The 18,112-nt window shown below is 37.8% G+C and overlaps 1 protein-coding gene across 3 annotated transcripts in view; it reads right to left on the bottom strand.

The window, feature by feature from the left end:
• CD109 (CD109 molecule) overlaps positions 1-18,112 on the bottom strand; it is a 208,059-nt gene that overhangs the window by 71,534 nt on the left and 118,413 nt on the right. For all 3 annotated transcript variants that reach the window (XM_049895453.1, XM_049895437.1, XM_049895444.1), the window contains 4 exons: positions 15,613-15,714; positions 15,461-15,523; positions 14,683-14,859; positions 10,917-11,069 (listed from right to left, as the gene is read on the bottom strand). In XM_049895453.1, the coding sequence (XP_049751410.1) occupies positions 10,917-11,069; positions 14,683-14,859; positions 15,461-15,523; positions 15,613-15,714 (495 nt within the window). The remainder of the gene's footprint in view (positions 1-10,916; positions 11,070-14,682; positions 14,860-15,460; positions 15,524-15,612; positions 15,715-18,112) is intronic.

The raw sequence follows: 18,112 nt of genomic DNA, 5'->3' as shown, positions 1-18,112 counted from the left end.
GATCACCTCAACAAGCTCTAAAAACAAATAATCCAGGGATCTTCTAAATGAACGTACATTCCTGGAATTACCAGAGGCAGAATACAAAAGTTTAATATACAGAACCCTTCAAGACATCAGGAAGGAAATGAGGCAATACACAGAACAGGCCAATGAACACACAGATAAAGCAACTGAAGAAATTAGAAAGATTATTCAGGAACATAATGAAAAATTTAATAAGCTGGAAAAATCCATAGACAGCAATCAGAAATTCAGAAAATTAACAATAAAATTACAGAAATAGACAACTCAATAGAAAGTCAGAGAAGCAGAACTGAGCAAGTAGAAGCCAGGACTTCTGAACTTGAAGATAAATCACTTGGCACTAATATATTTGAAGAAAAATTAGATAAAAGAATTTTTAAAAAACCAAGAAACCTTAAGAATCATGTGGGACTCTATCAAGAGAAATAACCTATGAGTGACTGGAGTACCAGAACAGGGAGGGATAACAGATTACTGAAGATTTGTTGGCAGAAAACTTTCCTGATACTGTGAAAGATGAGAAGATATCTATCTAAGATGCTCATCAAACTCCACATAAGGTAGATCTTAAAAGAAAGTCACCAAAGCATATTATAATCAAACTTGCCAAAACCAAAGACAAAGAGAGAATTTTAAGAGCAGCTAGGGATAAACGAAAAGTCACCTACACAGGAGAGCCAATAAGACTAAACTCGGACTACTCAGCAGAAACCACGCAGACAGGAAGGCAATGGGATGACTTACTTAAAAAACTGAAGGAAAAAGATTGCCAGCCAAGAATCATATATCCAGCAAAACCGTCTCTTAAATATGAAAGTGAAATTAGGACATTTCCAGATAAACAGAATTTAGGGAATTCGTAAAAACCAAACCAAAACTACAAGAATTACTAAAGGGAGTTCTTTAGGTAGAAAATCAATAATATCAGGTATCAACCCAAGTCTAGAACACTGGGCAGAGCAATCAAAAGTCAAGCCAGACAGAGATATTAAAAAAATAAATCAAGACAAAAAAAAAAAAAAAACGCTCAAAACAGGGTAACAGCGATGTTCTTATGTAAAAGAAGACAACATTAAAACAATAAAGAGAGACTAGGAAATGTAGTCATAGATATTCCATATGGAAAGGAAGATAAGGCGATACAAAGAAATAAAATTTAGGTTTAAATTTGGAAAAATGGGGGTAAATAATATGGTAATCACAAGGAGACAAACTATCCTACACATTAAAATAAAATACAAGAAAGAAAGAGAGACTCAGCAGAAACAAAATCCACAACAACGAATATGAGGAAAGGACAATATATAAAGAAAATCTACTCAGCAAAATTAAGTGGGAAAAAAAAACTGTCAACAACACACAAAAAAAGACATCAAAATGATAGCACTAAATTCATAAAAAAAAAAAAAAAATACCTATCCATAATTACCCTGAATGTAAATGGACTAAATGCACCAATAAAGAGACAGAGAGTGGCAGAATGGATTAAAAAAAAAGACCCGTCTATATGCTGCCTACGAGAGACACACCTTAGACTAAGAGACACACCTTAGACTTAGAGACACACCTTAGACTTAGAGACACAAACAAACTAAAACTCAAAGGATGGAAAAAATATATCAAGCAAACAACAATCAAAAAAGAGCAGGACTGGCAATATTAATTTCTGACAAAATAGATTTTAAAGTTAAATCCATAAGAAAGGATACGGAAGGACACTATATAATGATTAAAGGGACAATATACCAAGAATATATAACCATATTAAATGTTTATGCACCCAATGACAGGGCTGCAAGATACATAAAACAAACTATCAGCATTGAAATGTGAGATAGCTCAACAATAATAGTAGGAGACTTCAATACGCTACTTTCGCTGAAGGACAGAACATCCAGAAAGAAGCTCAATAAAGACACAGAAGATCTAAATGCCACAATCAACCAACTTGACCTCACAGACATATACAGAACACTCCAAACAACAACAACCAAGTATACTTTCTTTTCTAGTGCACATGAAACATTCTCTAGAATAGACCACATTTTACATCATAAAGCAAGCCTTAGCAGAATCCAAAACACTGAAATATTACAAAGCATCTTCTCTGACCACAAGGCCATAAAAGTGGAAATCAATAACAGAAAAATCACGGAAAAGAAATCAAACACTTGGAAACTGAACAATACCCTGCTCAAAAAAGACTGGATTACAGAAGACATTAAAGATGGAAAAAAGAAATTCATAGAATCCAATGAGAAAGAAAACACTTCCTATCAGAACCTTTGGGGCACAGTGAAAGCAGTACTCAGAGGTCAATTTATATCAATAAATGCACACATCCAAAAAGAAGAAAGGGCCAAAATCAAAGAATTATCCCTACAACTTGAACAAATAGAAAGACAGCAACAAAAGAAACCCTCAGGCACCAGAAGAAAACAATAAAAATTAGAGCAGAACTAAATGAAATAGAAAACAGAAAAGCAATTCAAAGAATTAACAAGACCAAAACATGGTTCTTTGAAAAAATCAACAAAATTGATAAACCACTGGCCAAACCGACAAAACAAAAACAGGAGAGGAAGGAAATAACTTGAATAAGAAATGAGACGGGCGATATTACAACAGACCCAACTGAAATTTAAAGAATCATATCAGATTACTATGAAAAATTGTACTCTAACAAATTTGAAAACCTAGAAGAAATGGACGATTTCCTAGAAACACACTACCTACCTAAACTAACACAAACAGACGTAGAACAACTAAATAGACCCATAACAAGAGATTGAAAGGTAATAAAAAACACTCCCAACTAAAAAAACTCCTGGCGCAGACCGCTGCACTGCAGAATTCTACCAAACTTTCAGAGAAGAGTTAACACCACCACTACTAAAGGTATTTCAGAGCAGAGAAAAGGATGGAATACTACCAAACTCATTCTATGAAGCCAGCATATCCCTGACACCAAAACCAGGTAAAGACACTACAAAAAAAGAAAATTACAGACCTATATCCCTCATGAACTTTGATGCAAAAATCCTCAATGAAATTCTAGCCAATAGAATTCAACAACATACAAAAAAATAATTCACCATGACCAAGTGGGATTCATTCCAGGTATGCAGGGATGGTTCAACATTAAAAAAACAATTAATGTAATTCATCACATAAATAAAACAGAAGACAAGAATCACATAATTTTATCAATTGATGCAGAAAAGGCATCTGACAAAGTTCAACACCCATTCATGACAGAAACTCTCCGCAAAGTAGGAATAGAAGGAAAATTCCTCAACATAATAAACAGCATTTATACAAAGCCAACAGCCAACATCATCCTAAATGGAGAGAGCCTGAAAGCATTTCCCTTGAGATCAGAAACCAGACAAGGATGCCCTTTATCCCCACTCTTATTCAACATTGTGCTGGAGGTCCTAGCCAGAGCAATTAGGCTAGACAAAGAAATAAAGGGCATCTAGATTGGCAAAGAAGAAGTAAAATTACCTCTATTTGCAGATGACATGATATTATACACAGAAAACCCTAAGGAATCCTCCAGAAAACTACTGAAACTAACTAACTCAGCAGAGTATCGGGATACAAGATAAACATATAAAAATCAGTTGGATTCCTCTACACCAACAAAAATAACATCGAAGAGGAAAGCACTAAATCAATACCATTTACAGTAGCCCCCAAGAAGATAAAATACTTAGGAATAAATCTTACCAGAGATGTAAAAGACTTATACAAAGAAAACTACAATACACTTCTGCAAGAAACCAAAAAAGACCTACATAAGTGGAAAAACATACATTCCTCATGGATAGGATGACTCAATCTTATAAAAATGTCTGTTCCACCAAAAGTGATCTATACATTTAATGCAATTCCCATCCAAATTCCAAAGACATTCTTTCATGAGATGGAGAAACAAATCACCAACTTTATATGGAAGGGAAAGAGGCCCCAGATAAGTAAAGCATTACTGAAAAAGAAGAACAAGGTGGGAGGCCTTACTCTACCTGATTTTAGAACCTATTATACCTCCACAGTAGTCACAACAGCCTGGTACTGGTACAACAACAGATATATAGACCAATGGAACTGAATTGAGAATCCAGACATAAATCCATCCACATATGAGCAGTTGATATTTGACAAAGGCCCCAAAACAGTTAAATGGGGAGAAGACAGTCTTTTTAACAAATGGTGCTGACATAACTGGATATCCATCTGCAAATAATGAAACAAGACCCATACCTCACTCCATCCACCAAAATGAGCTCAAAATGGATCAAAGACCTAAATATAAAATCTAAAACAATAAAGATCATGGAAGAAAAAAATAGGGACAACGTTAGGAGCCCTAATACATTGCATAAACAGTATACAAACCATTACTAACAATGCAGAAGAAAAACTAGATAACCGGGAACTCCTAAAAATCAAACGCCTATGTTCATCCAAAGACTTCACCAAAAGAGTAAAAAGATCACCTACGGACTGGGAAAAAGTTTTCAGCTATGACATTTCTGATCAGCACCTGATCTCTAAAATTTACATGATGCTGCAAAAACTCAACTGCAAAAAGACAAATAATCCAATTAAAAAATGAGCAAAAGATATGAACAGACACTTCACTAAAGAAGACATTCAGGTAGCTAACAGATACATGACGAAATGCTCTTAATCATTAGCCATTAGAGAAATGCAGATCGAAACTACAATGAGATTCCATCTCACTCCAACATGGCTGGCATTAATCAAAAAAACACAAAACAATACATGTTGGAGAGGCTGTGGAGAGATTGGAACACTCATACTCTGCTGGTGGGAATGTCAAATTGTACAATGACTTTGGAAATCGATTTGGCACTTCCTAAAAAAGCTAGAAATAGAACTACCATAGGATCCAGCAATCCCAGTCCTTGGAATATATCCTAGAGAAATAAGAGCCTTTACCCGAACAGTTATATGCACACCCATGTTCATTGCAGCACTGTTTACAGTAGCAAAAAGATGGAAGCAACCAAGATGCCCATCAACGGATGAATGGGTAAATAAATTATGGTATATTCACACAACGGAATATTATGCATCGATAAAGAACAGTGGTGAATCTGTGAAACATTTTATAACATGTAGGAATCTGGAAGGCATTATGCTAAGTGAAATTAGTCATTTGCAAAAGGACAAATAGTGTATAAGACCACTATTATAAGAACTCAAGAAATAGTTTAAACAGAGAAGAAAATATTCTCTGATGGTTACGAGATGGCGGAGGGAGGGAGGATGGGAGAGGGGTTGTCACTAATTAGATAGTAGATAAGAACGACTTTAGATGACGGGAAAGACAACACACAATACAGGTGAGGTCAGCACAACTGGACTAAACGAAAAGCAAAGAAGTTTCCTGAATAAACTGAATGCTTTGAGGGCCAGTGTAGCAGTCGCAGGGGTTTGGGGACCATGGTTTCAGGGGACATCTAGGTCAATTGCCATAATAAAATCTATTAGGAAAACATTCTGCATCCCACCTTGGAGAGAGGCATCTGGGGTTTTAAACGCTAGCAAGCAGACATCTAAGATGCATCAATTGGTCTCAACCCACTCGGATCAAAGGAAAATAAAGAACACCAAGGACACAATGTAATTATGAGCCCAAGAGACAGAAAGGGCCACATAAACCAGAGACTACATCAGCCTGAGACCAGAAGAGCTAGATGGTGCCAGGCTACAACCAATGACTGCCCTGACAGGGAATACAACAGAGAACCCCTGAGGGAGCAGGAGAGCAGTGGGATGCAGACCCCAAATTCTCGTAAAAAGGTCAGACTTAATGGTCTGACTGAGACTAGAAGGACCCCGGTGGTTATGGCCCCCAGACCTTCTGTTGGCCCAGGACAGGAATCATTCCCAAAGCCAACAACTCTTCAGACATGGAATGGACTGGACAATGGGTTGGAAAGGGATGCTGGTGAGGAGTAAGCTTCTTGGACCAGGTGGACACTTGAGACTATGTTAGCATCTCCTCCCTGGAGGGGAGATGACAGGGTGGAAGGGGTTAGAAGCTGGTGAAATGGACACGAAAAGAGAGAGTGGAGGGAGGAAGCGGGCTGTCTCATTACGGGGAGAGCAATTGGGAGTATGTAGCAAGGCGTATGTAAGTTTTTGTGTGAGAGGCTGACTTGATTTGTAAACTTTCACTTAAACCACAATAAAAATTAAAAAAAAAAAAGAAACATCTGGCTACTTCTAAGTAATTGTTTTCTGAAAGACACTGAATAACTTGAAGATACTGCAGCCATTTTTTGGCAACTACTTTTATACTTCTCCCTTAGTTACACTGGCATTAGCCAGACAAATTACAACAAAGCCAGGATTAAAAACTGTGAAAGACTCTAAGTAGAAGTTGAAAAGAACTCATTCTACCATAAAATTAATTGAACGCCTGCAACCACTGTTACTGCTATGTTAACAACAACCACTGCTCCACCCATGGTAAGCAAACATAATGCTAGAACAGGCACCAATAAGAAAACAACAGAATAAGAAATGAGAAAATTTCATAATGTTCTCAGCAAGCTGGCAAATACAGTTAGCACAACCACAGACAATAAAGCCAGAGCCAGACATAACCAGGAGAAAATGTTGTAGCTCTGAACTCCACCACGATACACAAATACATGCAAGATCTGCTTCTGCTTTCACTCAGGGGTGAATGGATGGAAATACTTAGGAAGAAGCATCATCTCAAAGAAATCTTCCCTTTTCTCACTGGCTCAATAAAAAAGGCACTGCTAAAGCTGCAGCATGAGCTAATGAGAGGAAGGCTGTCTGAAAATTATTCCTGGAAGATCTAAAAAAAAAACTTAAATTATTCAAAGGAATTCAAGAGCCTCTTGGCAGCATATATAAATTTAACAAGAAAGAAGCCAAAATGGTCTCCTAACTCCTTCCCCAGAACCAACTTTAGAGAAGCAATAAAAGCAAGCAGGAAACGTGGATGAGTGGGATGAGAAAACCCCAGGAAGAACGAAGGCTATCTTTAATCGGCAAATTGGGAGGAAGTTGGGGACTCCGCCTGGGGCAGAAGGCAGCTAGAGAGAGCAGTCAGATGACAGGGGAAAAGAAAGGTTTTTAAATTCTGCTCTTGCTTCTCTCTAGGGGGTAGCCTTAGAGACAAACATTCCTTGCAACTTCACTGCCAGAATCAGTACCAGCAGCAGCCCAAGCTGCCAGTGCAGGTGTTTCTAGGATAATACAGGTCAGGACCTATGCTCTTCTGGTGTGAGAAAGTAAGAAAAACGTATGTGGACAAATATATCCATGGCCCTCAAGCATTCACTTCCAAAGTCCCAGGGCTGGTGAATCATAACCCTGGGAGTGTCTCTTCCTGGTGCTGCTTTTCCTAAGCATGAAACTACGAACAGAGGCAGCTATCAGGAAGGATCAAGAACAGTGCTCTGGTCCCCGAGGATCAGCCTTACGGTAGAGAGGGATAAAAAGAAACAAAAAGAGACTAGTCCAATTTTTTTTAATGAAATAAAATAAATCCTAAAGCAATATTTAGAAAAATTACAGCTTTTATCAGAAAACAAAAGAAAACGCTAAGCATTTAGCTGAAGAAATCTAAAAAAGAACAACAAAGAAAAAACGAATAACAAGGATAAAGGCAAAAATAACTGATACAGATAACAAAAGAAGAAAACAAAAATTGAAAAGAAAGCTGCCTCTTAAAGAAATACCAATAAGATAGCTCTCTGGCCACATTAATGAAGAGAGAGACAGGGAGACAAAGAGAAAGGGAGGGAGGAAAGAAAAAACAATATATATAATAAAAGAGGAAAATAAGTACAGCCCCAAGAAAACAATTAGATGCTAATGAATTTGAAAGCCTAGAATGAAATGGGAAATGGATGGATATTATACATGTATCTCTCTATACAGATAGATAATTTCCAAAGTGGTATAAGAAGAATAGACTGAATTGACCAAATAGAATTATTAAACAAATTGTACTAGCAGGCAAAGACATCTCTCCAAATAAATCCCTGACCTTTGAAAACCCTGGTGGCATAGTGGTTAAGTGCTATAGCTCTTAACCAAAAGGTTGGTGGTTCAAATCCACCAGATGGCCTCGGAAACTCTATGGGACAGTTCTACTCTGTCCTATAGGGTCACTAAGAGTCGAAATTGACTCGACAGCAATGGGTTAGAGACATTTACCAGTGAATTCTATCTAACATGCAAGAAACAGTCCATTCTTATCTTACACAAGTTGTTCTTAAAAATAGGAAAAGAAAAAAAAATCTATCCAGATCATTTATGAGGCTAGTGTAATTCTGAGCACAAAACTGGATAAGAATAATATCAGAAAATAAAAATACAGGCTCATTTCACTTTTGCATGTAGATACAAAAATCCTAAGTTAAATATTAGCTACTCCAACTTAATAAAAAAAAAAAAAAAAAACTCCAACTTAATAGTGCACTAAAAATATATATATCCTGATCAAGTAGGATTTATTCAGGAAGCAAAGATAACAACATCAGAAAGGCTACTGATATAATCCACCATACTAATAAACTAAAGAGAAATCACATAGTTATCTCCACTGTGCAGAAAAAATATTTAATAGTGTTCAATATTTTATTATAGAACTCTAGGATCAGTCCCTGGAGAAGGACATCATGTTCGGTAAAGTACAGGTTCAGCAGAAAAGAGGAAGACCCTCAACGAGGTGGACTGACACAGTGGCTGCAACAACGACTCAAGCATAACAACAATTTTAAGGATGGCACAGGACTGAGCAGTGTTTCGTTCTGTTGTGCATAGGGTCACTATGAGCTGGAACCAACTCGATGGCACCTAACAACAACAACAGGATCAAACAACAATTATAATAAAAAATCTTCAGTAAACATTATACTTAGTGTTAACACTTAGATACGCTCTCTTTAAGATTAAGAATAAAACAAGTGTCCACCATCATGGCTACTGTTTACCATAGTACTGGAGGTCCTGGCCAATGCTGTAAGAAAGGGAATTAAGGCCTAAGGATTGTAATGGAAAAAAAGAAATGACTATTATTTGCAGATGATGCAAGCATATACCTAAGAAACTAACAAATCAGTAGACAACTATTAGCACTAATAAGAGCTCAACAAAGTTGCTCATGATAAGATCAATCTACAAAAATTAATATTTCTCTATACTAGCAATAACTAGAAAATACAGCTTTAATAAGAGACAATTCTTACAGCAAAAAATACATAAGGCATCTAACCAAAAAAAGCGATAAATAAAAAAAAAATCGATAAATATATACCATAAATGATCTGAGCCTTGCCAAACCAAATCAGATACTAGCTCCTCATTCTCCTCACTTTCAGGAGAGTAGTGTCTATCACAGAGCCACAGTCCTGGTGATCCTTTTTATAGCAGGGACAAAAGAATTACTAAGGCACAGAGAAAGCTGGAGCCCTACTTAAGTTCTAGCCTGGAATACAGAGCATTGGAAACTTAATCTCTCTACTATACTAACTGATTTGCATCTCCTCACCACAATGTTCTCTGACGAAGGGCCACAAAGAACAATTTTGAAGACACCTGACAGGTACAGTCCACCACACATCATAATGTAGTGGGATGAGCCCTGGACTATGAATCAGATTTGTGTTCAAATTCCAGTTCTATTGTTCCCTAGCTCTGTGATCTCAGGCAAACAACTTAACCTCTCTGCATCTCACAACTGCCATCTACAAATTGATGACAAGTCTGCCCTTCATATCTTACAAGATACAGGGAAAAAAAAAATGAAACAACATACTTATAATGATATGTAGAAAGTGCTAAGAGTCCTGGTTTGGTGCAGTGGTTAAAGCACTCAGCTGCCAACTGAAAGGTCGATGGTTCAAACCCACCAGCCACACTTCAGGAGAAAGATGTGGCGGTCTGCTTCCATAAAGATTACAGCCTTGGAAACGCCATGGAGCAGTTCTATTCTGTCTTCTAAGGTTGCTATGAGTCAGAGGCAACTCAACAGCAATGGGTTTATATACTCATAAGAATAACTTGAATTTAGAAAAGGTCAGAGAGAGAGAAAAAAAATGAACAATTGGTTTTAAAGTGGTTTTCTAAAAAAAAAAATTGATAAAAATTAGCTTTATAGACTGAAGAAAAATGCAGAATTTTTCTCAAGTGAATTAATTTTACAACATAATGACCAAATCAGCCTAAACACATATATTTTTTTCCTGGTGTATTGTTAATCACTGCACTGATCAACCAATGGACATAGATTTAGATTACAGAGGACAATGGCACACAAGGATATACCAAGGACTTAAAAATAAAAATAAAATGACTAATGAAAATGGGCTTAGTTCATATACTGCTACATGTTCATATGCTTCCTGGCTTGTAAATTTTCTATAGTAGGTTAACATGAATAATTTCATTAACTCAGTATACTGCAAATTCCTGATTTACTAGGGATCGTAATTATTTACAAACATTACTTATAATCAAAATAGAAAGTACTTCAAAATTATCTAAAGCTTTCTTCTCCAGTGTTATCAAGGATTATGTTATTGAATTCCCTAGGACTTTCTTGAGTTTCTCAAATTAAAATACAGTATGAAAATGAGGGAAAACTCTAGGTGGTATTTCTTATGCAAGGCAGTAAAGACACAACTATATAAGCCCCTTTCCATCATAACACTGGGATGCAGATTCTTTTTTATGTGAAAGCTTTACTGATCATTGACTTATACTTTTAAGAGGATCTAGTAAAATTTCCTTTAGATATTTAAAAAACAAGTTTTTTTTTCTCTTTTAACATGCATTTTTGTTATTAAAATAAAAACAGCTCAACTTACATTTTCCATTGTAATATCGTTTGAGGCATTCATCAGATTCACACTTTTGTCAACAGCTACAATTCCAACTAGTGAGTCAGGCTGTGTCACAGAGATCATAAGAGAAACTTTCTCAGATGGTTCAGCATTAGCTTTACTCCAAAATAGATTTATCTAAGAAGGGGAGAGAACAGGATTGACAACTTATTTCACTTTGTAAAGCATTACTTAAATGTCTTACCAATAGTAGTTAATGACTCAAAGTTTAGCAAAAATTGTATCTATTTGCCTTGGTTTAGGGATAATTCTAAAACCATACATAAACCTTCCTTAGAGAAAGAAACAAGAAAAATTTACTCCCAAAGTGTTTGTAAGTCAGGAAGCTTCTCTGAGTGATATGAGTTCTGAATTACCCTCCCCTTTTCTACCTTTCCTCCTCCTTTTCTCCACCCTCCACTTCCAACCTCCCAGTCAGTGCAGACCAGAAAACAGCACTGCCTAGCAGACCTGGGGAAGATCAGTACCCAGGAGGAAGAACAGGAAAGAGGGAAGAAACAACAGATGCCTACATGTTGTCAACCTGGACTTCAAAGTGAGTACAAGTGAGGCCTCTCTAGGGACTCACAGAACTACTTGGGTTGGGGCAGAGGGGAAGGGGGAACCTTTCTGAGGAAGTGGGTAATCAGACCTAACAGTAATTAGGCCCTCATGCTCTGTGTCTCCATGGTGGCCTGAACATCATTCCGCTCATCACAGCACAATCCAAATGGGTCTTCTTTAAGAGAGCCATTCATCTCATCACCGCTGAACTAAACAGCTTTGTCATGAGGACCTATCTCAACATTCCACTGCACCAGTGATTGTACTACCTTTCAAGCTACTCTATGGAGTTTACTTTTCTCTACCTACACCCTAAAAGAGGGCAGGAGAGGAGACGCAAAATGAAGTCTCAGTTTCAGACCTTGCAATTCTCCCTCTATGCTCTGCCCTCAAAGATCCCATGAGTTCAACTATCACTTTTGTATGGATGATTCTTAAACCTACATCTTTTGCCCCTTCTACAGCTCATTCATTTATTCCACAGCCATTATTAAACATCAACAAAGGCTCAATTTTCTCTTACTTAAATATATTCTATTTCCAAATATGTAGGCCTTTTTATGTGCAAGTGTGAGAATCATTATCATACAAAAATTAGAGAAAGATATATCTTTGCAAGCATAACCAGAACTGGTTTCCTACCTCTTATATCTAAGAAAGAAACTTTTTTTTTTTTATATCTAAGAAGGAAACTCTGGTGGCATAGTGGTTAAGAGTTTGTCTGCTAACCAAAAGGTCAGCAGTTAGAATCCACCAAGCACTCCTTAGAAACCCTATGGGGCAGTTCTACTCTGTCCTATAGGGTCACTGTGAGTGGGAATTGACTTGACAGCAGTGGGTTTGGTTTTGTTTATATCTAAGAAATTTCTCAGGAGTATACTATTTATGGAAACCCTGGTGGTGCAGTGGTTAAGTGCTACAGCTGCTAAACAAAAGGTTGGCAGTTCGAATCCACCAGGTGCTCTCTGGAAACTCTATTGGGCAGTTCTACTCCAACCTGTAGGGTCGCGATGAGTCAGAATTGACTCGATGGCAATGGGTTTGGTTTTTTGTTTTTTTATACTATTTATACACTCTGCTTCCTCAAAGTCAGTGACCTTTTACACTGTAACTAGCTTCAGACTCTGCTCTCACTTTTAGAGGTGTGTGCCTCCATGGTTAAGCCTGACCCCTACTTTAAAATTTACTCTTGTAAAATGATTAATACAATCACTAGAAGTCAAAAACTGTGCTCTGACACTAACAAAATATAATGTTGTCTAAAAAAAATCTTTTCATAAGATTAAAAATAGGAGTTTGTATTATGTTTTGACAATCAAAGATACATTTAACAGTAGTCAACAAAAGGGGGCATGGATAATTACTGCTACTTCTCAAATCTCCAAAAATTAAGAAAAAAGAAATGTTGCTAGAAGAAATGTACACATGGGGTTAACATGAGTCAGAATCAACTAGATGGCAACTAACAATAACTCTGCAAATCACTACTTTGAAATAGTGATTACTTTGCTTAAAAAAAAAAAAAAAACCAAAGCTGTTGCCATCGAGTCAATTCTGACTCATAGCGAACATATGATTTTGCTTAAGAGAAACCTAAAAGACAGCAGTTTTTAGTGAGAACTATTGGTGGCACAATGGTTAAAGCGCTTAGCTGCTAACCAAAAGTTCAACAGTTTGAATTCTCCATTTGCTCCATGGGAGAAAAATGTGGCAGTCGGCTTCTGTAAAGATTTACAGTCTTAGAAAACCTATGGCGCAGGTCAACTCTGTCCTATTGGGTCACTATGAATCATAATCAACTTGATGGCAATGGGTTCGGGTTTTTGGTATGGCTCATTTTAACATGCATGAAATGATTCAATCCCACCTGGCATCCTGCAATCACATTTCTTTTCAGAGTGGGGACCCAAGGGGGTTTCCTACATAAAGGGACACATTAGGCTATAAAAATCACTGGTGCATTTTGAGACAGCCTTCACAGATCCTCACATAAAAAGTAGCCAAGCTTGTTGAAAACTCGTCCTCAGTTACTTTCCAGGCTGATGAAATGAGTACACCAAATCCTGGTTCTGCCACAATTATTCATCTCAGATGGTCTCACTCCCTCCCATATTCTTCATTTCATTTTCACAACAATATCAATGCCATACAAATTTTATACTGTTCAAACAAAAATTTTATATTGTCGCTAGAATTCCATGCCACAGCAATACTGACTCAACCATTTAAGAAATCCTAAAATGGCTTTGAGTTAAATCCTGAATGGATTTACGTTCAAGTCTTCAAGCCAAGAACCATATCTTACAAAAAAGGCCCAGAGTGCCTGTCTTAGTTATCTAGTGCTCTTATAACAGAAATACCACAAGTGCATGGCTTTAACAAAGAGATATTTATTCTCTCACAGTTTAGGAGGGAAGAAGTCCAAATTCAGGATACCAGCTCCAGGGAAAGGCTTTCTCTCCCTGTTGGTTCTGGGGTAAGGTCCTTGTCATCAGTCTTCCCCTGGTCTAGGTGCATCTCAGCACAGGGACCACAGGTCCAAAGACTGTGCTCTGCTCCTGGCATTATTTTTTTGGTGGTATTAGGTCCTCCTGTCTCTCTGTTCACTTTTCTCTTTTCTATCTCAAAAGAGATTGACTCAAAATACAATCAAATCTTGTAGACTGACTCCTGCCTCGTCAACATAAACCAAAAAAAGAAAACCAAACACAGTGCCGTCGAGTCAAATCCAACTCTTAGCAACCCTACAGGACAAAGTAGAACTGCCTCATGGAGTTTCCAAGGAGCAACTGGTGGCTTCGAACTGCCAACCTTTTGGTTAGCATCCATAGCACTTAACAACCACACCATCAGGGTTTCCATCAACATCACAGAGGTAGGATTTACAACATACAGGAAAATTGCACCAGATGACAAAATGGTGGACAATCACACAATACTGGGAATCATGGCCTAGCCACGTTGACATATATTTGTGGGAGACACAATTCAATCCATAAGTGTGCCCAGTAATTCCATATATGAAAATATATTGATAATAACTAAATATGAAGAAGTTTCACCACAGTTCTAGAAATAATATAAATTTTGAACTAATTGGTTTAAAGATACTTTTCTAAAGAAATGTTACATTTCTCAGACTTCACTAATGAAGTTTTTTTAAAAACGTTATTATCTTAAATCTTACCTTATTTTTAAAAGCAAGCTGCACAGGAATTTTTAGAACATCATTTATAATTTCCCCATCATCTTCAATATAAAACACAATGATACAGGCTCTTGGAGCCCAAGAATTTTCTGGTGTTAAAGAGAAGGTTGCTGAATTTTGTTTACCTACAGCCACCAACTGTCCTCTGGATACTACCTGAAATCAATAGCAGACAAGTTTAATTTTACACTAAAGCTGGTGAGAATCTCAACTGTAATTATATTTATCATTAATTTAAACATACACATACATTCTTGACTTAAACCAACTTCAAAACCCTTCTGAATGCAAGAAAGCCTCTCTGAAAAACACAGCAAGTATACTCTGAGAAATAGAAAATGATAAGATTAAGGCAACACTGGTTGAGGCAACAGCAGCTTTACAGCCAAGGATCTTCTTTTGATTGGAAGGAATACAGGGCACCACAGGAAATGCAGGATTAGCAAAATTACAAAGCACGTGTAGTGACTTTTTATTTTCTTTTTTATGGTTTTATATTTTTCTAAAACGATAAATGTTATTTAATCGTAATTTATATTTTTAAACATAAAATGCAAGATTTGGTTATTCATTATAAATTGGAAATGCAAACATAGGTGAAAAAGGAAAAGATATTTTTATTGCAATATATAAAGGACAGACTACAAAAGAGAGATGCTGAATTTTAAAACCTAGTAAATTTAGTCTAGATATCAGATAAACACCATTTAAAATGATTCCATAGTAGATAAAAAATATAGATTCTGTAAGAGATTACCATATAGCTCAGCTCCTTGAATTGCTTATTGCCACTAACCACCAACTGAAAAGGTGATCCCACCTAGAAAAAAACACCTCAATTAATATATACATATTAATGACAAGAGGGTCTAAACAGATTTTAATCTTCAAGTGAATTGTAAACATTACCTTTATATTTTCATTTCTTGCTTTTAGTTGGATGTATGTCTTACTAGGAGACTTAAACATGCCATGAACTTCCATGCTACTTACACTACCAATAAAATAGCCCTATAACAAAGGAAAAAGGAGTAATTAATTGTCATTTTTAGTAGCACCTTGAGAAAAGATGCTAGCTACTGAACAATTATTGCAAACCAAATTCACTTTCTCCCCATGCAGAAAAAATACATTAACCAGCCATTAGATCTTCATTACTTTATAGCTTATACTATAAAGAAACTGCTACCACTCCCTCCCCCGTCTGTTGGTCATACTTTGGTTGCCTGCATGTTGCTGTGATGCTAGAAGCTATGCGACTGGTATTTCAAATACCAGTAAAGTCGCTCATGGTAGACAGGTTTCAGTGGAACCTCCATACTAAGACAGACTAGGAAGAAGGACCTGACAATCTACTTCTAAAAAAAATTGACCAGTGAAAACCTTATGAGTAACAGTGGAACAATGTCTAATACAGTGCTGGTAGATGAGACCCTCAGGTTGGAAGACATTCAAAATATGACTAGGGAAGAGATGCCTCCCCAAAGTAGAGTCAACCTTAATGATGTGCATGGAGTCAAGCTTTCGGAACCTTCATTTGCTGATGTGGCATGACTCAAAATGAAAAGAAACAGGTGCAAGCGTCCATTAATAATTGGAACGTGGAATGTACAAAGCATGAATCTGGGAAAATTAGAAGTCATCAAAAATGAAATGAAACACATAAAGCCCGATATCCTAGGCATTAGTGAGCTGAAATGGACTGGTATTAGCCATTCTGAATCAGACAATCATATGGTCTACTATGCCAGGAAGGACAAACTGAAGAGGAACAGCATCACGTTCATCACCAAAAAGAACATTTGAAGATCTATCCTGAAGTACAAAGCTATCAGTGATAGGATAATATCCATACACTTACAAGGAAGACGTTAATAGGACTATTATTCAAATTTACACACCAATCGCTAATGTCAAACATGAAGAAATTGAAGATTTCTACCAACTTCTGCAGATGGAAATTCATCAAGCATGCAATCAAGACGCATTAATAATTACTGATGATAGGAATGTGAAAACTGGAAACAAAGAAGGATCAGGAGTTGGAAAATATGGCCTTGGAGATAAAAACAATGCCGAAGATCGCATGACAGAATTTTGCAAGACCAATGACTTTTTCATTGCAAATACCTTTTTCAACAACATAAATGGTAAATATACACATGGACCTTGCCAGGTGGAATACACAGGAATCAAACTGATTACATCTGTGGAAAGAAACAAAAGAAATGCTCAATATCATCAGTCAGAACAAGGCCATGGGCCAACTGCGGAACAGACCATCAATTGTTCACATGCAAGTTCAAGGTGAAGGTGAAGAAAATTAAAACAAGTCTGTGAGAGAGAGTCAAAGTACAACCCTGAGTATACTCCACCTGAATTCAGGGACCACCTCAAGAATAGATTTGATGTAGACAAAGAAGGTGCCATTCAAGATGGTAGCCTAGTTAGACGCAGCATGCCATCCCTCTACAGCAAAGACCTGAGAAAGAAAGTGTAACAGATACAGATGACAACAACAACCCCGGAACCCTGAGCACCAAATGAAAGGACACAGAATTAGAACAAACACTGACTGAAAAAAGAAACTGAATGACAGCAGCGAATGGGGAGAGATATGGAACAAAAATACCCTGTCAGCTAGTCCAGCACAGCAGGGCCATTTAGAGACAAAGCGAACAGCAACCCTGGGCGAGGAGCATAAGAAGACAACATCATGGAACTCCCAACAGAAGACAGAGAAACTGCGAAGAAACACCCTGGAGTGAAACAAGGTGAACAGGAAATGAACTAGAGCTAAGGAAGGAAACTACAGGAAAGAGGAAAAGAGCTTCAGGGATCCTGGTATACACAGACAAGGGAGGAAATCAGGACCGAGAGACAAGGCGACTTTCCAGCAGCACGACCTGGTAGGGTGAGTGGTGAAAACAGAGCAATAGATAAGCCCCCCATTCCTTTTTTTTCTCTCTCCTCTACCCCACCCCTCCCCTACTCAAGAGAGCACCAGTGCACCTGGCCACCCACCCCATCCCTCCCCTGCCAGAGAGATCACCTGTGCTACTCCTCGGCAACCACCCCTTACCTCCAGCCCTGGTCACACACCCTGCCCCTCCCCCACGAAAGACCCCAGTCACCTGCCCCACCCTTCCCCTGCCAGAGAGAGCACCTGCGTGCTTCATGGACAAATGTCAACCCCCCACCCCCAACAGAGAGAGTACCTGCATTACCCCTGATTGCCCACCCTGCACCTGCCCCAGTAGAGACAGAGCCTATGCGACGCCCAGCCTCCTGCCCCACTGATCCCCCGCTGAAGACAGTACCTGTGTGCCTCCCAGCCATCTGTCCAGCCCCTCCCCTGATAAAGACAGCGCCTGCATGACACCCAGCCACCCAGACCCTGACCCTCCCC

The sequence above is a fragment of the Elephas maximus genome, chromosome 1 (genome assembly GCF_024166365.1).
Source record: "Elephas maximus indicus isolate mEleMax1 chromosome 1, mEleMax1 primary haplotype, whole genome shotgun sequence".
Classification (NCBI taxonomy): Eukaryota; Metazoa; Chordata; class Mammalia; order Proboscidea; family Elephantidae; genus Elephas; species Elephas maximus.
Note: the sequence above shows the minus strand (reverse complement) of the source record. Positions and strands in the feature narration are given on the sequence as shown.